We start from the raw sequence: 19,710 nt of genomic DNA, 5'->3' as shown, positions 1-19,710 counted from the left end.
AATGAGAGAAACATAATTCTGTTTTGTAATTTAAATTTATTCTAGTAGTTAAGTGTCCTTATCAGCAATAGAACTGTTTAATTTTAGTTTGAGTTAAATTAAGAAAAAAAAAGTTGCTGCAATTGGAATTTCTACAAAAGTGCTCCTTCTTCCAATAAAAGTTTTAAAGCAATTTAATTATTCACAGGTATTTAGTTGCTTGTGGAATGTGTAAGCGCAGCAGCAGTGACAATCTCAACATGTTTGAGAGTTTAAATTTGATAGCCTGAAGAGAAAAACACTTTTACTCGATGTTTAGGGTTAATTAAAAACTAATAGGCATTAATTATGGTTGGCATTTTACGTAATTTGTGGGGAAGGATAAGGAGGAATCATGTAGAAGAAGAAAGAGAATTTTGACTGTACAACCAGAACTGCAGGAAACATTTAAAAAAAAATAATAATTACAGAGCATGAGAAATTATGCTTTATTAAACTTTAAACCACTATAAATACTGTAAATATTTTTCCAAATTTAAAGGCTTTCATGATATGCATTAATGGCCTTCTTTTGTTTTAGTTTCTCGATGTAAAAAAAATAAAATTAGTAAATGTTAATGCAGGGTTACTGGGATGTTTATCTTGACATAGGGTGTGCAGCAGCTTATAAAGGAAAGTGGAGGAGAAGTAGACCTTAAATATGATTCTTGCAGTTGCTTAACCTGGAGTCTTGTTGGCTCTTTGCTGTTGTCAGATTTGGGGAACTGAAGATCTGCGTATTTTGGTCTTTTTGTGGAGAGAAGGAAAAGAACGCTGAGGTTGCATGTTCTGCATGTTAAAGACTTGTTATCTTGATTCATACGATGGGTTATATGACCTTCCTTCTAGTTATTTGGACTATAACTTGCTTATAATTTTGCTCACTACCTTTTTTCATTACTCATTTTGTTTGTTCTTCCTGAAACATATGACCTTCAAGCACTGCGTGGTGTTAGTTTGACTTTGAGTTAGAGAGGAATCTGGTGAGAATGTGGATAATCATTAATGCAGTTTGATTTAGTGGCTGCTTGAAAATGGTATTTAATATAAACCTGTTGAGCATTCTTTAAGCCTGTTACCCAGTCAGGGAGCATTTGTTGCACACAAGTTAACATTGTGTATGTAAAGGAAACATCGTATTCTCTGTTACCAGAAGCCTTTTCCCCACGGCTCTTTCGGTTTTGCTGTCCTGACTTTTGGAGGAAAGAATTACTGACTCAGCGTTGCAGCTGACTTTTAAGACATGCTGTTGAAATAATCACTTTAGAATCCTTCGCTGTCATTATTCCAAATCTTTCATCACTGTGCTTTGCCAAGCAGTATTGGCTTTACTTTTTTGCAGTTCATCTCAAATATTGTCAGAAGCCTAATATAAAAAACTCTTGATATGTTCTTTGGTCTTTTCAAAATTATATGTGTAAAAATATGAGATATGACAAGTAGTAAGTTCTATAAACAGCTAGCTTTGTCTATATTAAGTGGAATTACAGGGTGACATCCTTACTGCTTATATATTTTTGTTAACCCTTTTCTGTTTTAATTAGCTCTGATCAGTGAGAGGCAGGCAATAATATTAACAGCAACAAAGTGAGACAAAATGCGTGTATAGTAAGGCTGACTGACTATAACAACTGCCTGAATTGCTAGAAAATACATTATTATTTTAGTTTAACACTCTCTTTAACATCCAAATACTTGTCCCTACTTCCATCCTAGAAGATCTCTGAACAACATGTTGGGAAAGCTTTCAAGTGTTGATTGGGCAGCTTATTGTCAGGAGTGACCTCATGTTGCAGTCTATTTCTATTTAGACTGCAGGGTTTAGTGCAGCACTCCAGAAGTACTGTCTGACAAGCAGCCATTGAATCCCAGCAAGCAGTATGCATAACCAGCAGCCAACATCACGCTTTGCTGTTTTCCAAATGAAGCATTTTTACATGAAGTGCTCATTTGGGATAGCAAAAATAATCAGAATGGCCTGTAAAGTTCTGCTGCACAGGTAAATATATGAACGGAAAAATGTTGCTTTGATAGGATTGCAAATAAGACTTTTTGTTAACTTTAAAATTATGTGAGATTAAATGTATTTTGGAGAGATATTGTGAAATGAAATAATGTCACAATTGATTTTTTTAAATGAGATATAAGAATCTTTGTACAGCCAGTAAATTACCAAGAAAAACTTTGAAATGTTTTATCTCTAGTTAACGTTAGATGTATTTTTCTATCTTAAGGCATGTTTTTACCAGGACTTTTTATGGGTAGGGAGACAGTACAAAAGGGATTCTCGGGAGAGGGTTAGCACTATGAAACAAAGATGTTTACCTTTCTGTGTCTTGCTGTGTCATGCTGCGTTAAGGCTCTATGTAGCAGTATAAATTACAGCTGTTAAAAAGTATCCTTGAGCTGTGGTACACTGGTTCGGAAGTTGTAATGTATTTTCAGGTAAGAGCAATTGACACATTTCTTTCAAAAAGTGCTTAATTGCTAAAGTGATTAGTTGAAGACGTAGGATCGTCTTTACGTAGTAAGAGGATTCTTCAGGCTTTGCAATATTGCTGATTTATGCACATCTTTTACTGAGTACCTCTAATGCACCTAAAGGTGTTTAATAAAAGCACTGGTGAACAATCCTATGCTGGGGTCTGAAGGTTATGCAGTAAGATGGAAAATTTTGTTGTGAACCATGTCTGAAATATTTTGGATTCTTTGGAGATGAGTTTGATTCTCCCCACTCTTGACACAGTTCTTCATTGTCTCAAGTGGTAGAATAAAAGGATTCCAGGTCGTCACAGTTTCCTATAAATAGTATTTGTACTTGTGCCCTTGACTGAATTTTTTTTGCTCTCTTTTACAACTAGAGTGTTGCAGTGTTAGGTGCTCCGATTGCCTCCCCCCCTCCCCAATTTATCCTAAGAGTGACTGTGTTTTAATAGTAAATTGATTTAAATGTGTACAACTATGTATTACTACTTCTAGAAAGCAAACATACCTTTTATAATGCAGCTTTTGTAGAATTTACTGAAAATACTGACATTGGATACTTAAACGCACTATTTTTGTGTGTTGAAATCTTACTGGTTTTGTTCTTTGAGATTCTTGCTCATGCTCCTCCTCTATCTTGTTCCTGAAGCTGAACTTATTCACAGCTTCATGTCTTCATTTTTTTATTTCAAGTATTGTCAAAACAAAAATTGTTTATCAGTAAACTTAAACACTTGGTATAAGTAGTAGGAGTATGCTGAACTGTGCACAGAAATATCAATGGAATGTAAATATCTGAAGTTGTAAACATCTTCTTACCATTTCTTTGTTAGAAAAAAAACCCCTGAAATGCGAGTGTGTTCATCCTCAGTTGTTTGATCTGGCAGCTTTGAAATGAGTGGCTACAGATCGATCTGGCTTCTACATCAGGTGTTTTAATTTTCCAAAGCTATATGGCAGTGTCTATTTTGAAATAGTAGTTTAGAGCTGCCTGTTCTGTCAAAGCATTTGGAATAGATCTGCACTGTTTTTTCACCTAGGCAAAAACCCAAATCATAAAGTGAACTTGATTAAAAATTGAATTTCCACTTAAAAAAAAATAAAAATTAAAAACTCTTGTGGGCACCTGCTTGTTCAGTCGTTACATGGTGATGTTTAAACACAGTGCACTTTGATACTGACCCAGTACAAGTTGTTTAAGGCAAAAGGGCATAATTATTTTTAAATAAATACTTTAACCACTTTCCTTATCAGCTAGTGTTTAATTGAAAGTCCTTTATTGCTCGTGTTTCATCTACTTAGAGGAAGAGAAAATAGAAAGCTTGCTTGAGGTGGTCTAATTATTTTACCTCTCTGGTGGTGGAACTACTAATAAACTTGATAAGGTCTAACCAAGATATTCCTTGCTGTATTAAAACTATTCTTGGGTAAGCAGAGAGACTATCTACATTTTTTAGCACAAGCAAGACTAATATCAATCAAAACTATCTTGTGGTGGTAGTACCTGTTCAGGTCTCCAGTGGAGCGGCAAGCTCCCTTGAATTTCAAGAGTTACTTTATACATTGATGAAAATAATATTTAAAGTCAACTTTGGCTGCCAACAATGTTGTTGCATGGTAAAGAGTAGACTAAAATTTTGTTTTTCAGCTTTTTGAGCTTAGCTATATATAATAGGAAGAAAAAGCATTTGTTTACTTCCTTCCCCACCTCCTAGTTGAAATAAAGTTAGTATTTATTTTTTTTCTAAATGAGACATGTAAGTTGCAACTCATTGCTGTTTACAGTAGAGTTTTTTCCTTTTATTTCTTTCTTAGCATGTTTACCGTTCCTTTGTCTAAAATGTAAGTATTCTGTTTATAATGGCAGAATTTTGGTCATATTAATGGAAAATTGAAGAGGGAGTGCATACATGAGTTAACTTCCTTGAACTCGCTTGTGTTAGTTACGCTGATTTCCACCCTTCCACTCCCCTAGGAGTTTAACATTCTAGGCTGAAGTGGCATGTGCTAGATTTCCAGATGCTTTACAGATGGTGAGCTGGTGTCTCAAAACCTTGTGAAAGTACCTGCCCCACACTTGAAACGTAGCTGTCCTTGGAGAGTGCTGCAGATCTGTTGAACGTTGCAGAATAAAATTACTCAACAGTCTGACAGGCAGGGAAGGACTTCTGTGAAATTGCAACTGTGGAGGAAAGCAGAGTAATTTGGAATTTGCTTTAGGCAGCAAGGTTAGAATCTGCATTCTTAAGCAAGGTGTCAGGAAGTCTTTGGAGACTAAGTGATTAGTATTTCCCATGGGAAAGACTGTATATCTGAGAGCTTAGAGCTTCATAATATACTGAGTATTGACACTTGAGAGACAGAAATCTGCATTGCTACTTCTGTAACTTTCTGCCTTATGATGGCATTCTTTAAGATTTCTTCATCTGAATAATAGAGGGGCTACAAATCAGTGTTTTCTTTACATATTTATTCTACGTTTATTAGCCGCATTACATGGAGTCTTTAGGTATCTTCTAAGTTGCTTTCTGGTGACTTTAAGACTTTTATTTAGTGTGATGAAGTTTTTGCATTACATTAACTTATTTCTTCTTTATTGCAGTGCTCATATCTCTCCCATAAGTATCTTGCCAGCCTCTGCAGAGTAAGTATAATGAAAATATAAAATGTGTTTGAATAGTGCGGTTACTAGAACAGGCATAGAAGATATGTCTTCTTTCAAGAAAAAGAAATGCAGTAGGTTTGGTTACAGTTATGAATGAACATATTCCAGTGTGAAGTGTTTCACTTATGACATTTAACACTAACGTAGGAGAAACCTAATGTCTGTCAGTGGTGTTGACTGCAGAAGCATGAGAGCACAGTATAGTAGAATCTAGATTCCAAACCACTTTGGGTTTTATGCTTAGATACATCATAGGTGTTTGACTTTCAAATTATGATGGCATTCACACTGTATTTTCAGCAACATTATATTTTAACAACTTCTAGTTGTTAATATTGAGTACAGCTCAGTGGAATTGCATGTACAAATGTGGAGGAGAATTAACACACAAGTCCAGAGTTCAAAATGGGGTAAAATAGTTTAAGATTCTTACAGGAGGGTTTTTTATAGGCCTAATTGCATATTTTGGATGATCTGGCGAAGAAGCACTCAACAGAGCAGTCTGTTTTTAAAGAATGCAGCTCTTTTCTTGATGTATCTTTGGGTATATCCTGTGTCCTTCATCAGGTACTTGCTCATTGTCTCTGCTGTTCATTAGCTCTTGCCTTTTAAGATTACAGCCCCATTCAGGAGGGGTTACAGCCAGCTGTGCTGAAGTGGTACCTGCTCCAGGGTTGCCTCTGACCCATTATAGATACAGGATTTTTCTGTCATGTTAACATGTTAGGCTTTTATAAGTGTTTGTGTATAGTTATTAAAAAATAAAGTTAGTCATTGTAGTCTGTTGGTTACTCTTAAAATACTGTTAATAGACTTTGTAATATTTTATGTCAATCTTATGAAATAAAAGATAGTAGGTGCAATAATTTCCACTGCCTTTTTGGAAAAGTTAGTCTCCTTTTGCGTTGAAGTAACTGCCATCAAGAATTCCTGTCATGTGTAAAGTTTTTGTTATCTCTGCCTTTCTGCATAGTTGATCAATGCAAAAGGAGAGTTCTTAATGTAAATTTTCTGTCTTTTTTGTGTTTAGTATTTTAGAAAGAACAATTAGAGCAGCTGTGGAACAGCATCTTTTCGACCTGCAGAGCAGCTTAGATAACGATCTTAAACATATACAGCAACACAGACTGGGCTGTAACAGTGAAGCAAAAAATCCCAGCGGGGATGAGGAAGGATCTAACAACCAGTAAGATTTTGTTGTATCTGTAATGAATTCTCCAGGATTGTACATATTAACGCCTCCAAAACAATCCCCCACCTCAATCCAAAGCAAAAGTTACGACTTTTGCAATTAACTTCAATTTATCTCGTATTTTAAACCAAACCAACTTCTGTCACTTGCCAGTAATCAACAGGTCTTGAAGCAAATATTTTAAATTGATTGGATAGCTAAAAATGTTGTGAAGTATAACTGCTTCACTGCTGAATTCTGTGCAAGCAGCCCAAGAACTTGAATTTACGCAAGTGCTTTCATTCTTACCTCACCGATGTTACTTATGACACAATTTTACCGTAGGAAAGCTTTTGTAGATACTGTTGCAGTTTCTTTACCCTATCTTTCCATGTCAACATAGCTGTTTTACTGCTGTGGCTGCCAATGTCAATGAAATGGCTAAAAATGGATAGAACAAGCACTGTGGGTCTGTTTGCATGGAGTTCCAGCCTCATTTGGTCAGCTTTTATTTTTATTGTAAATCTTGCCATGTTATGAGTGTAGCGATTGCCATGGCAGCATTGAGAAGCTGGTACATTTTGGTGCTTTATTAAAAATAAATAGTCACAATTAATACCCAAACTCCAAAAATGTGTAGTTAACATTACCTAAATTTCTTTGTTGCTCAGAGCTTGAAATACATGAAATATTCAGAGACTTGAATGCTGTTTTCTAAATTGTTCAGTCTTTACTGTTTTTAGAAATCTTACCTGTGACAAGAGGTCAGGCTGAAGTTAGCAGTTGATCATAAAAGTAATAATCATTGCTGGTAATAATCAATTAAAACTGAATTTTAGTGTTAGAGATTTAATGTCTTTGGGTAATTGCCTGAAAGACCTGTTGTAGCTGAATTCCTTCAGCTACAGCATAAGTGTTTTAAAGGTTGGCTGACTTCATAGAAGCGGAGGCTAAAAGCACCATCACTGCAGGTTTGGAAGCAATATACTCTTCTGGCACAGTGACTATTTCAGATGCTTCTGATCATCATTCCAATGTGGATTAACCGTAATAGAGGATACATGATCGTGTTCTTGAAAGAGGTCATCTGGGTGCTTTAAAGCAGTGCTGCCGGCAGACTATGCACAGGGCAAATACCCAGTTAAAGGAAGAACTAAAAAAATGCAGAGATCCAGTGCAAATTTCTTCAAAGTAATTTAAAATAAGGGCTGGAATTAAGAAAAAAGAGTTAAAATGTTAGTTTCTGAACCAGCCTGTTTAGTATCTATACTATGTATCTGATGGAGGAGGAGCATTTTTAAATATAGTTTGGAATTCTTTGTGAATGAGGAGAAGGAAGGCAAGGAAGTCAAAGGCTTGTGATGAATTAAGAATCATGTGATAACAGGAATGGTGGCACGTAAAGAATATATGGACATAAATATGGTGTAAGTTAGCTTTACTCCTAGCTGTACTGTTACAAGCCTTAAGTTGAATTCTAGGAAGATTAAATGTTAGAAATAATGGTCTCACTGGAGGGGAACATAGTGATACTACCTATAAACTAGCTGGCTTCACTATTGAGAGGAGTGTAGCCACAGCAACTTCGAGGCATTGCTTCTGGCTGTTGACACTTTTATTCCTTAGGTCAGCATAGTAAGTGGGGGATTTATGCCTGACCCTTAATACAAGAATCAAATAAATACATTTTAATGTGTCTATCATATACTGTTGTAGAAAACCTCAGAAGTATATATAAGCTACATAAACAATTAAACTTGCCTACAGGTTGCTGAAATTGTAGATATTACCAGTATCTTTGGTCAGAATAATTTTGTTGGAAAAAAAAAAAACCCCACACCCTGATTTTTGCTACTGTTTAAGGAGAGGAAAAAAAAAGGACAGTGTTGTGTTGTTTTTCTTATTTTTTTTTTCTTTTAAAGGTCGAACAACAGGTTGCTAAAGGCTTTCTGTTCTTATCTTTAGGAATGAGGTTATTGAAGATAATGACACTGGTAGCAGTGAGAACACAGCAGACTGCTCTGAAGTATTGGTTTGCACAGATTTAGACAGCGAAGCTATGAAACATGATACTCTAACTGAGGAAGAAGAAAGCGTTCAGGTGAGAGGAAGAGCCTCCTGTATAGGAAAATCATAAATTGCTGTGACTTCAGCAAAGTGCTTTAGAGATCCAAGTTTTCCTAACAGCTCTGATGTAGCCTTACATGTCACTGTTGCTCTGTGCAGTTAACTGCCTTCTCTGCTGTGCATGTTTCGTAGACAGGCACAGAGAAATTTTTGTGTACTTTGGTGCAACTTGTTTGGACCCTGACTAATGTTTTTCTGTTGGTCTTTTGCAGGTACCAGCCCTTCCTCCTGCTCAGGTAAGTCAGTGTATCAGCAAGCATAGCACCGGTTAGAACAGCATCTGTGTTAGTAAAGGCTTCCTGAGGAGCAGAAGATCTAGAGCTGTGGTTGTAACATAGCCCACAGTCAGTCACGCCTTTTACTGTATCAAGAAGGGGTAGAAGTAACAGTCACATTGAGATTCTGCAGCTAATTACAGCCTTTCCTCACTGTTTCCAGATTCTTATGTGGTAGGCATAGGTGTCTGTTCTTTCCAACATATCTTAATCTCTTTCTACTTCAAAGAGATTCTGTTGCTTCTCTTTGGACCTGTTTGCTTAGATGTTTGACTTCTGCTGTGCTGATAGCTTGTGTCCCTCCATACTGATGGGTACACTTAGAATTCTTACACTTGAGGTGTTCAGCAAAAGAAAAATGAAAGAGAATTAGCCTTGTGATCTCCTGAAGAGGTTCAACACTTAATATTGTCATCTTGAAAAGTATCAGGATTGACCATTTATATTCCAAAGCAGAAAAATCTGTCTAGAGTGCTGCATGAGCGCATATTAGGATGTGATGCTAACATGCTTGTAAAAATAAAACTTAGTTGTATTGTTTAAAAACTGCTTTCCTCAGAGAATACAATATTAATGATACTTGAAGTTGCTGAAAGTTGCAGAAAATTAAAAAGAAACTGAAATCAGAAAGCAACTGAACATGTAAATGACAAACCACAGGATACTCAAGTGTCACAGATTTAATTTTGGCTTTGCTTTTACATATTATACTTGAATTGAACAGCTACGTGTCACTGAAAGAAGCAAGTATTTCATACAGTTTGAATGGAAGCCCAGTATTGTAGCAACTGTAAATGTTGAAATAATTGTTTGCCCTGTACAACAAAGATGCCTCAGCTTTGCTTTGAGCTGCAAATTATTAGATCTTCACCTACAGTCAAATGTGAAGGTTTGTAGTATGTAGGGCCTGAATTTGTAATGATGGCCTGAACTGTACCAGCATTTTTTATTAGCGAGCAGGCATCAGTCTCTTATTCAGGGTATCTTTATGTGATCAAGTGATGCTGTAAAATATGTGCTGACAAAAATGAAATCAAGTAATATGCGAGAGAACATAGCTTCTACCACTCTGTATGAAATAGCACATATGCAGCTGTCAAATAAGCACTTCTAATGAAAAATTCAAATTAGTTCCTTGATAAAACTTTTCTTGTCATAAATCTAAATGATGATTCTGTGGGTAGAGAGCTTTGTTATACATGTGTAGAGAACTTTCTACAATGGTTTTTAACTTCTTGCCTGTGAGTCCATAAATCTTTCTGAGGGTTTCCTGAAAGATAACTAGATAAGCAAACCTATTGTTAGTAGACTTAAATTAACTAGAAGAATTTAATGGGTCTGTGAACTTGAAAAGATAGAAATGGATGCCTTAGCATAGTGAAACTGTGAGTCTTGTCTGGAATCTGTGTTTTTATTAAAACAAAATGTTGCCGTAGCGCTTTTCGCTATTGTAATGTATTCTTCTCTTAGCCTTCTGTTTGCTTTCGTGGATCCCAAATGACTCTTTTGAATCACCTAACAGGCCAAATTTTTCAATTGTTCCTGCTAAACTAGCATACTGTTTTAGAATCCCATTCTGTAAATTAAAATTTCACAGGGTGTATTGATTGTCCAGGTTCTTTCCTGATGCATGAGTGTCAAATCTTGTGATAAAAAAATTTTTGGATTGTTATCCTATAGCACAAAATGCCCATGGTGTTTTAATTAGTATTTCATCCAGTTCAGGTGAATACTATGTTTGTAAGAACTCTGTTGAAAGTACAGGGTAGAGGTCCGTATTTCTGCCATAAGTCTTTTTCTGACTGTCTGTTGTAAGTCTTCTTTTACTGGTAGTATTTGTTTTAGGTTTTCAGTCTTTTGATGTCGAAAGCCTTCAAAAGCAGTAGAGAATGAGTTTCTCATATTAATTCCTAACACTTTACTTCCTTCTGACTTCCTAGTTAAAATATATGCTGAGCTTTAGAAATCAGAACTCGGAAGATACAAATGTAGATGGAGAAACAAAAATTGCAAATTGGTGCCTTTTCAGTGCGTTTTTATGCAGTTTCAATGGTTTCAAAGAACAGCTGAGAAATGTGAATTTCACTTGTGAAGTCTGTGCACTTCAGAGTTCCAAGTACGTTACTGTGCTGAGCATATAAAGGGGAACAGGATGCTTGGGAGTGCACGGTCCTGTGTAGATGCACTTTTGTTGTCATACCTGATGTCATTCTTGGCCTTTTTTGCTTTTTGATATATTTCTGTCAATTAATATTGGTGGTAAGGTGGCATTCTGGGGTGAAGTTTTGGGGTTTTTTAAATGTTAGTTTCTACCTTCTTGTTAATACACCATTTCAAATGTTATTGGAGAGTTGTATCTTTTGGGGAGACGTTAAAGGGAAATGAGAGGAGTTTGAGGGACATGTAGGGTTGTAGGACATGAAAGATGAGCACGTTGGCTCTCCTTTGGATCTGAAATGGAAACGGAAGCAGCTGTTTCCACGACTACAATAAGTGTGACTTGCACAGCTCATCTCCAGGGTGGAAATTACCTGCTGGAGTAAGACAAAGGCACTGTAATTAGAAATTGTTTCCCTGAATTGGACTTTGACTTGAGGACTGAAATAATGTAAACAGAATAATGGAGTTTTGTCTGATAAGGGTGAATATTACTGTCAGCAGTGTAAAACTGGCAACTGTTACGTATATTTGAACTCTCCAGGTAACTTTATTTTATATTCAGACATTTTAAAGATAATTTGTAAGAACTTCTTGAAGTCTGAAACCAAATGTAACCTGTTATTTTAAAATGACATATTTTGTATTTCACATTCCTTATATTCCCCCAAATAAGATACTTTTTGAAGAAATCAAGTACTGGGCTTTGGTGTAAATACTTCAAGTAGTCAGTCCTTTGCCAACTTTTAGCGAACAAAATGGTGACAGACATTCATCTGAACTTGTTTTGTGAGATGGTGTCATAGAAATGCCAACATTTCTTCATCCCCTTCCAGTTCTGTTGCTACTTTATTTAGTAACAGGGATTAGTAGCTCCTTTTAGAAAGTCTGTCAGACTTGTTTCATTTCATATATGCTGAGCACAAGTCTACATCCAACTCAGTTATTTTTGAGACTAGGATATACTTACTGCCATGATTTTAGTCACCCCAAACTTCATGCTATGATTTGCAGTAGAACTGTTGGTGTTAATATTTAAAGGAAATAATAAAAAATGGTTTGTCTGTCTTCTAGTGATTAAAACACCTGGTTACTGGCTTCACTTTAGATGTAAAAAAATTGCATGGTTAGATTAAATAAGATTTCCAAAGCTGTGCTTTTAGTTCTTGAGGGTTTTTTGTGGTCAGTGATGATTACAAAAATGTTTTCAGCTGAGAATGCCATTCCCAAATCTTTCTAAACATACTTTTTGCCAACAGACTGCAGACGTATTATTGAAACCATGTGATAAAGATGCAGATGTTGATGGAGAAAATAATAGTGAAAGGTATGTATTTTTCTTTTGTTTTCTTTCATTCTATGTGGCAGAATGTGTAATTTCAGTTTTGAAAAGTGAGTGTACCAAACTGATTTGTGACAACACAGTATAACATAAGGGAGGTGAAATTAAACATACAACTTTTCACATGTGAAAACAGGAGAAGATGGAGTTAACCTTTCATAGTGGTGATATAGAAGCCATGGAACTTCATGCACTTAAAAGGGAAAATAAGCACGAGCCTATATGATATATATCGTGATTTTTTTTTTTTCTGTGAACAACCCCTATGTTCTAGGCAAGAGAATTGGAAGAAGAAAAAGTTACTTACTTTCAAATATTTTGGCACATTTTATTGCTCTTAGTGATTGAAGAATTAATGCTGGTGATAGTGACTAGCCAGAAAACTCTAAGTTCATTTGTAGTTTGAGTTCAGCACTGATCAAAATTTGAGTTCAAAATATTTACTCCCAGTTTGAGAACAAGGGTCTGAGCTGGTTTTACTTCCAACTTGGTTCAAGTCCAGTTGTTGTTTACATGCTTCAGCTTGAAATTCTGTGTGAAGAACAAAGGTGAGGGGGCCAGGTTGGAAACAGTGTAAGTTTTGCTCCCCAGAATTTTAGTTATTCCTTTAAGGAAATACATTGCATATCTGCTAAAACTGGACTAGTATATGTAAGAATAAAAAGTAAACGGAATGTATAGTATTTACTGTCCATTAAGAACTTGTATTTAAAATGATAACTAGGTCTGTGTCTTCTTTTTAGGCAAAATAGTATATTGCTTGGTGACAATGATAGCATATCTTCAGAGATGTTTCTGGTAAGATTATGGTTTAATTTATATACAGATACACAGCATCTTATGAACTCACATGAAATACAGACATGAAGAAAAACAGTAAACGGAGCTTTCGGCATCTTATGTTGATGGTCTGCTGCGAGGTTTGCAAAACCTCTGTTGGAGATCTCATCTCACTCCACAGAAACTTTTGGCAGCAGAGCAAGCTTATACTTAAGCACCTCGTGAGGAATGTTTTGTAATACAAAAAATTGACTGCTACTGGGGGTGTGGGGGAAGCTTGTTTATAATTCCTTGGGTTAAGAAAGAAGAAAATTTTTTTCAGAAAATTTCCAGAAGTTCTGGAATTAGCACTGATTAGGTATCTGATTTCCAGTTGCTAAATAGTAATAAAATTGTTCTGTTTTTTTATTTAAATACAGGATTCAAGTAGCAGGAGTTGTGATCTTAATGCAAATACTGATTCAGAGGTGTCGGGGGATGGCAATGTTAATGTTTCTGAGGAAGCTCTGGGTGTCCAAGTACCACGTCTGGATCTGAAGAATGTATCTGATGGTGACAAATGGGAAGGTAATTTTCACCCTTTAGCTCACAGTATAGTTAGCTAGTAATGACGAATAGAACATCTGACAAAGTAGAAGCAGCAGCAAACTTACGCTTTTTTTCTTTACTTCAACCTGAAGAATACGTTCCTATACACATGGTAAGATTGACCAAGTCATGACATAGGTCCCATCTTGTTTCTGAACTATCTGCAACTTAATTAAGAACCATTAAAAACAGTCAAGAAAAAATAGTCAAAGGAGCAACTAAAGAAAGCAAAAAAGCCTGTTTCATACTAGAGGGATATTTTTTTTTTTAAAGTGACTTATGGTTCCCAGGACCCTGAGTCTCTCATCCAAGTCCTTAAAAATGCTTTCTCTGATTATGCCATGTAGTTAATCTTCACACTGTCTTGTTCGTTGCTTTTTTAAAAAATTACTGAAGTTCTAATACTAGCTGAATTTGACTTAAAATCACTAAACTACTAAACACAGCAATTTGTATTTAATTTATTCTGAAAAATCTGTTGTTTGTTTTATTTTAAACATCAGGAATGTCAGATGTTGGTTTCCATATCATTGGACAACTTGAAACAGCTCTGAATTTTCAAATAAAAGTTAAAGTTGCAGATGGATATTATTTCTGTGCCCCTTCTCCCTCCATTTTTTTGGATTTTAGGAAAAGCACAATATTTGAACCGTAGTTTTCTCTTGGGCAGGATTTCTTATGTTTGTGACCTTATTCTTTATGGCCTTCCAGGTTTAGCAAGCCCCTAAGCTTGTGACTTTACTGAACTTTGCTGCTCAGATGTCTAGTAATAACTGTTTAGACTGTTGTTTTACTCGTGTAAAAACATAACCCCTTTGTAACCAGAGCAAAACACTCTTGTCAGTATCTTCTTTTCAAAGTACTTATCTTTCTATGTGTTCCTTATCCTGTCTCCTTTGCCTGGTGTTGATATTCTGAATCATCACACCTTAAAAAAAAAAATGCAAGCGATACAGTTTGCCAAAATACTGTGAACTGCCCCTGACAGTACAATGGCCACAGTCCACTTATTTCCAATTTTAAAAACTTGCAAATACAGCTTGGTAGATAAATACAGATCTACTATGCAGGGACGAGGGACAGGCTGTTCCAGTGACAGCTATTCTTTGAGATGCCTGTAAGTGTTATGATCAAATGTCAGTAAGACACTGGTGACAAAGAATGACTGCACTTAACTTCTGCTTGCTGTGTTATAAATATTAAAATTAGTGAAGTATACTTGGAATGTGTGTAGCTTAACAGTGCAGCATACAGTTGTAGTGTGTCAGCACATAAAGCTTTGTCCTGAAGCTCAAATAGTGATAACTTACTGGTAATTTGTCACCAGTGTTGCCTGTTTTCCAAATTAATTGCCTGCATACTTCCCTTTTAACCCTTTTACAAGTGATGGGGTTTGCAGCTTGTGATTGGCTTAGAGTTGTAAAATATTTGCTGGTTGGCCTTCTTGAGCCCTAGCAAACTGTACATTCAGAGTATGTCATGTCATAAAGAAGTCAATTTGCAGGCATCCAAAGACACTGAGTCCAGATTTTCATTCTGGTTGCCCAAGTTAATAAATTTGTCTAAAGTTTAAAAAATTTTTTTTAAATTTAAATTTAAAAAAAATCCTGCTGACATGCTCAGTGTTTTATTTACATTAATTGCTTACTTGCACATTACATTTTTTTGCATCCTCTATTTGTGTTAATCTGATTTAATATGTATTCTCAGAAGGTTTGTGGCTTCCATTTTCATTATTTCCTTAAATCTGCTCATAAAACTTGCTTTGTTTTTACTTACCCAAATAGCTTTATGACCCTTACTTTGAAAAGAAAGTAGCATATGTGTATATAAATTTAGCTTATAAGCTTCTTGGTAGTAAGATCATGATTTTCTGCAAGAGGTGTTATTTCATTGCAAAGTATTTTAACTTTGACTGTTCTTCAGTCCTGTTTAGATGGTTATTGGGATCTCAGCCTTCCAAGGCACTGCAAGCCCTTGTGGCATTCCATGGAAGTAGATTGGCTTTGTAAAGAAATCTACACTAGTCCAAAGATTTGGGTTGTTAAGGCCAGTGTGATAGAAAACTTAAAGGTCTGTTACCAACAGAGTTCTTGAAAATGAACATCAAATCTTACTGGCTTAAGACAAAAATGCAGATCAGTTAATCTATATTTCTGAGTATTTTTTCTGCATTTGTCCTGCTTTCTGGAAATCACCACCATCTCTTATTTATGAGCTGTGAGCAAAAACATATTTAGAACTTGTCTTTTGTTAAAGTGAGGATGCATGAGACTCTTATTAAACTACAATAAGTCTTTACTATTCTTGTGTCAGTTCTTTGTAAACCTTTTCAGTAAAAAGCTCAAATTCGCTAAGGACTGAGCATCCTTACCTGCCATTGAAATTGCTTGGAAGCTGAGAGTGCTCAGGGCCTGGCCCAAAAACTGGGATGTTTTTCCCTGGTACTGTATCTTCCTGCTTTACATGTTATGTATAGTTTGTTCTGACTGTGCTGTGTGTTCACTTTAGTATTTTTGCCATTCTTTTTCATTTTATTAGCGCCATGCCCTATCACTTTTCCCCTCATTGATTTCAAAACAATGCATCTGCAGAGAGAAGGGGAGGGTAAGTATGGTTCGCCATACGTTCAGTTATCTGCCTTTTGATAGTTTATGGTTTGCTTTCTAACTAACCCTTCACCTGCTGTCCTTTATATCTTGGGAATGTTCTGATCTGCAAAGTTTTTGTTTACTTTTTTCTAAAAGGTCCCCTTCTTGTACTGTGTAAACAGGCAAGATTATAGCTTAAAAACAAAACAAAAAATCCCAACAACACTTAGTAAATGTACAATGGAAAGCAGGTACAAGGGTTATTTTTTTAAAGATTACGTTGTGGGTTTTATTGTTGTTCTGCACACTTTGAACCCAGTTTTCAAATTTCTGATTTGAACTGGAAAATAAAGGCAACTCTCTGAAAGGAGAAGGGGGGTGGGGTTTTAAAGGGCCTGGAAGGCCATGTCAGCTTTTTGTTAGACAGCAAGAAAACCATATCTGAGAACTGTAAGGGATGTTAGCAACTAACTTTTTATAGGGATTTAAAAGAAAAATTGATTGTTTTGGAATCCCCTGCCCGAAAGAGGTCACCTTCCCCAAATTAAGAAATCTCTTTTTCTCAGTGGTGTCAAGATGGATTTAAACTTAAAAACCCAACAACAGTCCTTTAAAAAGACTTAAGCAAATGGGTATTGTGCCTGAAGATTATTGTCAGGCTCACCTTCTTCAAAACCAAGAGGACAGTCTTTCAGAGTACATGTGTAAGGTATGAAAATTAATTTCCACCGCAAAATATTGCGGTGAGCAATAAATATGTTCGTCTGACTTTGGATTTCTGATAAGTAAATAAGGCTCTCTTACACTGTTGAACTGTTCAGAAATGCATACTCCCAAGATACACTTTGAAAAAGGGATCCTAGTGTGCATACTTCATTTCAGTACCTTTTTCTTTCAATTGTTATATGACAGAATTTGTAGCTTTCTGATGTATTTCAATGTCTTTATTCACTTTGTATATGACACCACATCCTTTATAGCATACAAGACTAAGCATTGGGTACGCATTTTTTGTTTCCTTTTGACTCTTGTTGATAGTTCTGTTAACAGAAAAGTACCATTTTGTGTCCCTTTTTTATCTTCTAGATCCATTTCCTGCTTTCAAATCTTGGCAGGAGGACAGTGAATCTGGAGAAGCTCAGCTTTCCCCGCAGGCTGGAAGGATGACTAATCATCCGTTGGAAGAGGACTGTCATCCGATATTGTCACATCGGAGTTTGGATTTTGGGCAAAGCCAACGTTTCTTACATGATCCAGAAACATTAGATTCTTCATCCAAAGCACTTTCTTTTGTTAGGTAGGTATTTTAATGCAAATTTGGTGGGTGTTGGGGCAGGAGATGTTACTGCCAATATGTAAATACAGCTGTTTAAGAACCTAATGGGTTTTCACGATATGAATTAACTGAAGACCAAGGTCAAATGTAGCATTATATGGTCATGGGCTGTTCTGCCTGCCCAGGAACTGCCATAGTGAGCCAGACCAGAGGTTCATCTGGGATGGTATTGTATCTCTCAAAGTGGCCACTGGCAGATGCTGAGGGAGAGTATAAAAATAGGGCAAGCTTGCATAGATTTCCCTGGCATTTGGTCAGGGCTTCTGACAACCCGCTGTAATGGCACTTCCTGGGCTGAAGATAGTATTTCTATCCTTTGTTTACCAGTCTTTACTGGACTGGGGGTCTATGATTTTATGTAAGTTTTGCCCCCACCCCTTAGTGTGAATTATCTATTTTCGTGTTGCATAATTTTGGATTTGTTTTACATAGTATGTTGTCTACTCCCAGTAAAGAGAGCCAGGTTATACAAACGATTGCAACTAAAGTGTGTAGTATGGTCTGGGCAGATTCTTCATTTGGGCTGTGGAAGGTCTTCAGAGGCATGGGATAGCAGTACAGTGAAGAGCTGGGTTCTTAATGCAGGTCCTTTCCTGCAGATTTGGAGGATCAAGCCTGTTTAACCCAGTGTGTGAAAGCGGAGTTGTAACTAAACAAGCTGCAAGTTATTTGTGTCATACTGGGGAGTGTGACCTTCCATAATTATAAACAACCTGCGACCTGTACTGTCTACTACTGTGAATATGAAAGGGAATTTAAGAAGACTTTCCATGCTTGTTAGGGAAGAAATAATCTCATAAAAATGAGAAAATCTGGAACAGGAAAGGCCAAGTTTAGAGACTCCAATTCTCTGTCTGACATAAATTTATTGATGCAGAAAGCTGCTTGCCCAGTATCTCCAGTTAGTGCGGAAGACAGCTGACAAGTACTGTTAAAACGATGCAGAAGACTGACCTGCAGAAAAGTGCTGATTGTAATAGCTGTTCTCCTCATTCTGAAGCTAATAAGGATCTACACTAGGAGATTATCAGATTAGTGTTTCTAATATCTTGAACTACGTAGATGTCCCTAGCTGTGTTGAGGGGTCTTTCAGGCACCTTGTGTAATAAGTGTATTAGAAAATTCTCATGGTCAGTCTGGAGATAAAAAGGCTTTTCACAAGCAGCAAATGTCAAGGAGCTGAACAAGTGCAAAAGATGATTTAAAACAAGAATCACATACTCTAGAAATATATTGGTAAGGCCAACAGATGATGTAGATGGTTTTTAGATAAGTATCTAATAACTTGCCTAAGACAGTTAAGTGGAGCTGTCTTAATTACCAAGGATTGTTCAGTGGCAGCTTCTAGCCTAGGCTTTATTCTGTGCCCGATACTTCCAGAAGTACTGAGTATCTAGTAACTTGGATAAGTAGCCTAGCCACCAGAAAGATCTGAACTGCTCTAATGACAGTGTAATTAATGGTACATTAGCTTATGACACTTGAATTTCCAATGCTGTTTTTCTGTTAGGGGTATTACTGAAATTAGAGAGGAAAAAATAACAGGTCACATTTTGAAGGCAGCAGATCAAAGCATTTTGATTCAGTAAGTAAATAGCTCTGAAAAAAATGGGTTATGAACTGAAGAAAAAAAAAATTGAAATTAGTCATCTGTTACTCAAAAATACAAGTTGCTTGCACTTGTTTAATTATGTAAATGACATTTTAAAAACGTTTTTAATACAGAACACGAAGAGCATCCTTTAGCTCAAAAGATGACAAAAGGGAAGACAAGACACCTTATCAGCTTGTCAAGAAATTACAGAAAAAAATAAAGCAATTTGAGGAACAATTTGAAAAAGAGAAAAACAGTAAGGTAAGTTACCACTTCTGCTTTTCCTCAGAATAAAGGACTGCATGGTAGAGCTAAGTTACTTGTAGTTCATCACTAAATAACTGTGGGCTCACAAATGAGAATAATTTTGTTATACACTGCTGTCTGCAAAAGTGAACTGAGCAGCAGCCATACTAGAAAATGTGCCATAATGCCTGAGCCCGAAGAAGGGCAGGCAGTGATGTTTCTGCAATGAGGCTGAGAGGGTATCAGATGAGATGTGTGGAGAGAGAAGCATCTTACCACTCTCTGGTTTGACTTCTGATGTCTTGATTCAAGTTTATTTTCACAAGTGTTGTCTGT

The 19,710-nt window shown here is 36.3% G+C and overlaps 1 protein-coding gene across 5 annotated transcripts in view; it reads left to right on the top strand.

Moving 5' to 3' along the window:
* FAM13B (family with sequence similarity 13 member B) overlaps positions 1 to 19,710 on the top strand; it is a 51,376-nt gene that overhangs the window by 22,463 nt on the left and 9,203 nt on the right. For 4 of the 5 annotated variants that reach the window (XM_074838123.1, XM_074838119.1, XM_074838120.1 and 1 more), the window contains exons 8-17: positions 5,105 to 5,146; positions 6,198 to 6,353; positions 8,304 to 8,439; positions 8,678 to 8,701; positions 12,157 to 12,224; positions 12,983 to 13,037; positions 13,439 to 13,586; positions 16,149 to 16,214; positions 17,285 to 17,495; positions 19,260 to 19,389. In XM_074838123.1, the coding sequence (XP_074694224.1) occupies positions 5,105 to 5,146; positions 6,198 to 6,353; positions 8,304 to 8,439; positions 8,678 to 8,701; positions 12,157 to 12,224; positions 12,983 to 13,037; positions 13,439 to 13,586; positions 16,149 to 16,214; positions 17,285 to 17,495; positions 19,260 to 19,389 (1,036 nt within the window). The remainder of the gene's footprint in view (positions 1 to 5,104; positions 5,147 to 6,197; positions 6,354 to 8,303; positions 8,440 to 8,677; positions 8,702 to 12,156; positions 12,225 to 12,982; positions 13,038 to 13,438; positions 13,587 to 16,148; positions 16,215 to 17,284; positions 17,496 to 19,259; positions 19,390 to 19,710) is intronic. The other variant, XM_074838122.1, reaches the window with a different exon arrangement.

The sequence above is a fragment of the Strix aluco genome, chromosome 13 (assembly GCF_031877795.1).
Source record: "Strix aluco isolate bStrAlu1 chromosome 13, bStrAlu1.hap1, whole genome shotgun sequence".
NCBI classification, from domain to species: Eukaryota; Metazoa; Chordata; class Aves; order Strigiformes; family Strigidae; genus Strix; species Strix aluco.
This window is presented reverse-complemented; position numbering and strand designations above follow the sequence as displayed.